This window comes from Acanthisitta chloris, unplaced genomic scaffold (genome assembly GCF_000695815.1).
Source record: "Acanthisitta chloris isolate BGI_N310 unplaced genomic scaffold, ASM69581v1 scaffold9632, whole genome shotgun sequence".
NCBI classification, from domain to species: domain Eukaryota; kingdom Metazoa; phylum Chordata; class Aves; order Passeriformes; family Acanthisittidae; genus Acanthisitta; species Acanthisitta chloris.
Window position 1 is genome coordinate 1,568 of NW_008662159.1, and position 4,430 is coordinate 5,997.

Below are 4,430 nucleotides of genomic sequence, written 5' to 3' on the forward strand. Positions count from 1 at the left end.
CCTGGGAGGCTGAAGGAAAATGCTTCTCGTAACAGCTCCCTGACGTGCTGACAGCTGCCTGGTAAATTGGGGCAGTTACCAGGATGAGTGTCCCGGAGGGGAGCCTGGGGGAGAGTGGGAAGGCCGTGAACAGGAGAGCAGCAAAATAGCAAATGAAAGCGTGTGCTGGGCCAGATTTCCCATGCGCTTCCAGATGCTGTTAGCTGGGATGGCCCAGAACCAAAATTGCATCAGGGCTTCTGGGTGGCCCCTTCAGACAGGAGGCTGGGAAGTGTGGATGGTCCTTCTGGTTATTGTTTTGTCCTTCCAGTGGCAACACTGCAGAATTGTGCACAAAGAAAATTCAGTGTTTCATGAGTCTTGTAGCAAAGGCAGAGGTGAGGTCAGTGGGGAACTTGTATTCCCATCAGTATGCTTAGTATTTCCTTTTATAAAAAATGTATCAGACAGCAAGAATTCTGACAGTTCTCTGCAGCTGTTCCTAATGTATGTCTGGAAAATTGGGAATTCCTCTGCATTTTCCTTCAAAAATACAGGCACATGACTGACCTGCCATCCACAGGGAGAACAGGGGAGTTCAGTGCTGAAGACATCTTACCTTTGGAATCCTGAGCTTATTCTGCAGCTCTGGACTCTCCTCTCTGGGGGCCAGAGTGTGGATTTGAAGTTCTGACTTCACTGCCAGGGGAAGGTGACAATTTGGATTTAAAAAGCTGTTCATCCTCATCTTCTTGCTTTCATTCCTTGTTATGCTTTGTGTTGCTTAAAAGTTTGGAAATGAAAATCATATTAGTTATTATCTGAGGATATTAGAGTTCAAATATAAACCTGAAAACACTACAGTAGATTGAAAAATATTGCGATCATGGCTCTGTGCGTTTTAATGAGGACAAGTTGCATCACATTTGCACCTCAGGCCTCTACACTTCTGGCTCATCACTTGCATTGTATTTCATGTATGCTTCATCAGAACTTTGTAAATGTGCTTCTGTGCTGATTTACTCGGTGTTTTAGAATCCAAGAGCTAACTTAGCTGCACTCCAGCTCTGTTTGATGGTAGCTGTTCAAGAGGAAATGCCTAATAGATGCTTGTGAATGAATTAGCTTCCTCTCTGGATTTGTTTTTCCTTCTCAGGTCTCTCAGGCAGCTGCAGAACTCCAGCAGTACTGTATGCAAAATGCCTGCAAGGATGGCTTGCTCGTTGGGGTTCCTGCAGGGAGCAATCCCTTCCGAGAACCTCGATCCTGTGCTCTCCTGTGAAATCAGGTAATAAAGTCACAGATGCCATGACAGCCACTGATTTGAAACTCAAACCCTTGGAAGGACAAGGGCACATGGTGATAGTTGTTTAAATGTTGAGCTCTTCTTAGAGAAGTGCTTATTCCATCCCTCTTGTCTCTGCAATTTGTTTTCTGTTTCAGCTTCTTTTCTACAGCTCTTTCTAGAGGTGTTTTGGTTTTGAGTTGTTTTTTTGTTTGGTTGGTTGTATTTTCGTGTTTGAGCTGCACTAGGGTGATTAGCAAGCATCCCAACTAATTAAAATTGTCTAAGACTCACAGCTGTCTTTGACACAGCCAGACAAGAACCAGTCACATACCCATCTTGGAGAAGTGCAAGAAAGCCATGGCCGTTGCACATGTTCTGATGACAAGCTCACAGCTTAAACAAGAACCGTGTTAAAATACATTTGGTCTGCAATGTCATACTGCAGTTCATGTGGCTGTGTCTGTCCTTAGGCTCTTCCTGTTCTTACTCTTGGTACAGCAGTGGAAGCAGAGATAAGCTGAGACAATCTGTAATCACATCCTTTTTAACTTCTTTTAGCACAGCTCTAAAGGATGTTCTACTCCCTGAACTCTGCCTTAGTGCTCTGCATTGCTTGTATGTGTGTAGCATCTGCAGTGTATGTGGGTGGGTGGGTGATTGTCCAGTATTTGCAAACCTTTGGGATCTGGGTCCTTGGTTCCCACTCTGGCCTCTCCCTTTTGTCACACGGATTATCAGTGATGGCAGCAGGAAAAAGAAAGGCCATGTATGCTAGTGGTCTTGGGTAGCACCACACCACAACTTGAAAAATCTGTTTTACTTGACCAACAAATGTGGAAGTAGAATATTTAGAAGGGGTTACTCTTCTTCAAAAGAAAAGTAGCTCCTGCTAAAGAGCTGAAAAATCTACAGAGAGAGAAGTACTACTGAATTTTGTTCTTTCTTTGAGAGTGCTAATAAGGAGAAAATGAATGTTTTCTTTCAGGGCAGAATTTAAGCTAAAACATAGAGCACTTGTAAAATCTTACCCTTCCTGCTGCCAGAGTTCTTGAGCTTGCAGCTGAACTTTTGCCTCTTCAATAGCACGGCTTTAATTGTTGATACATAGGTTTAACAGAACAGGATTGAACCTAAAGGGAGAGAACAACTGAGCATGAGATGCTCTTCTGGAAAACCTTGGTGTGGGAGAAGCAAAATCAGATTTTCTTAATTTGGGTGCTACCCTTAATTCTTCGTGCAAATAAGATAAAATTCATTGTGACTGCTGCATGTGTTCTTCTGTTATTGAAGCAGCCTTTCTACATTTTGGGGTTTTTTGGCATCTCGGGGTGTGTATGTATTCTAGGATTCTAGTTTGATGGTATCATCCAGATAGGATACAAAATATTTTCTCAGAAGTGTTCGATGAATAATTTATGATACTTTTAGAAATGCACAGCTCATCCCAGGATGTTATTTCGTATTTTTTTCTGATAGATCAAATCTAGTTTATTATCATAGAATCACAGAATCATCCTGGTTGGAAGATACCTCAAAGATCGAGTCCGACCCTACCATGGTTACTAGACCATGGCGCTAAGTGCCACATCCAGTCTCAGCTTGAAAACCTCCAGGGATGGTGAAACCACCACCTCCCTGGGCAACTCATTGCAATGCCTGATCACTCTCGCCATAAAAAATCTCTTCCTAACATCCAACCTAACCCTCCCCTAGCAGAGCTTGAGTCTGTGCCCTCTTGTCCTCCTGCTGGTTGCCTGGGAGAAGAGACCAACCCCCACCTGACTACAACCTCCTTTCAGGGAGTTGTAGAGGGTGATAAGGTCTCCCCTGAGCCTCCTCTTCTCCAGGCTAAACAACCCCAACTCAAATTTATTATTTTGTTAGCTTTGGATCATAAAAAAAAATCAGAGCAAAAGTCAAAAAGCCAATTAAAAATTTTATGATATGCAAGGATCCAACAAAGGAGAGTGGTTATTTGTTTTTTCGTAGTGCAAAGGAGCTTTTCTGTTGTAATTTGTAAGAGAAATGTATCAGCTTAGGAAGATAGCATTTAACAGACCATTTCTTTTTCCTCTTATAGGGAAGGTCATCGGAGAATTGCCTTCAAGCATGACATGAATAACAACTGCCTTTCCTTCACATGAAAAGTCTCTCTCTCTCTGTCCTGACTTTTATGTGGTTAAAACGATGCCCTAGATATTTATCTGTTTGCTCTTGTGTGTCAGTATTCCACTATCTCTTGGTAGTGTTCTTGAAGTTTTTTAATGTGACTCTTACCCTTTTGATAATTTCACCATTGTTCCTACACTATGCTAACTATACAAATATCACTTGAGAAGTTTACATTTTAGAAATGAAAAAGCATGAATTTTTACCAAATCACTTACTCTGATCTTGATGAACCGTTGCACCGGAATGATAGCAAAACCTATTGTTTTCTCACAAAATAAAATATCCCAAAAGTGAGTAATTAAAGTATAAAGCTAAATGCTGTTAGTACTGCAGTAATGTTCTCAGGGGGAATTTAGCTTCCATTAGCATGACCTGGAACCAGCTATAGTTTTTTATCAAGTGCATAAATGACACACTTTAGACACTGCTGGACACAATGTGTAGCACAGGCTTGATTCCTAGAGCATGTTTCTTGCAATACTTCTAATTTGTAATCCTTCTCCTAATTTGTATTTGTAAAAGTATTGCTGTGGTGGAATTTTCTTGGCATATTTGAAATGTTACCAAACAGACACTAAAACTCCATGAACACCCAAAGACACTTGCATGCATAATTGTCAATCTTTGCAATACATGAAACTTACTAAAATGTGCTTGGTCATTTGCCTTCACTTTTTTAATAGAACACTTTTACAAGGACAACTAACTTTTTTTAGAGGTTTTTAATTTTGTCTACTTTCTATTGTTTGTATTAATATTTTAGAAGTTTGGAAATAAAATTCCTTTCCCTATTGGCTTTGAACTCATTGTGTATTTGTAACAAAAAGCAGATGCTGTAAGGAAGAGGATACTTGGATTTTGCAGTGGGACAGGAGGTCTTAGGCTATCTAGGTTATTTTGGGAAGTGTCGTGGTTTCCCCCCAGCCAGCAGCCAAGCACCACGCAGCCTCTCACTCACTCCGCCACCAACGGAATCGGGGAGAGAATCAGG

The 4,430-nt window shown here is 41.3% G+C and overlaps 1 protein-coding gene across 1 annotated transcript; it reads left to right on the forward strand.

Annotated features, from left to right (window-relative positions):
- Positions 1-1,135: 1,135 nt before the first annotated feature.
- Positions 1,136-1,261, forward strand: GNG10 (guanine nucleotide binding protein (G protein), gamma 10; the record flags this gene model as incomplete). Its single annotated transcript, XM_009070497.1, has 1 exon — positions 1,136-1,261. A coding segment is annotated over one exon (126 nt), but the record flags the coding sequence as incomplete, so codon positions are not given.
- Between the last annotated feature and the right edge of the window lie 3,169 nt (positions 1,262-4,430).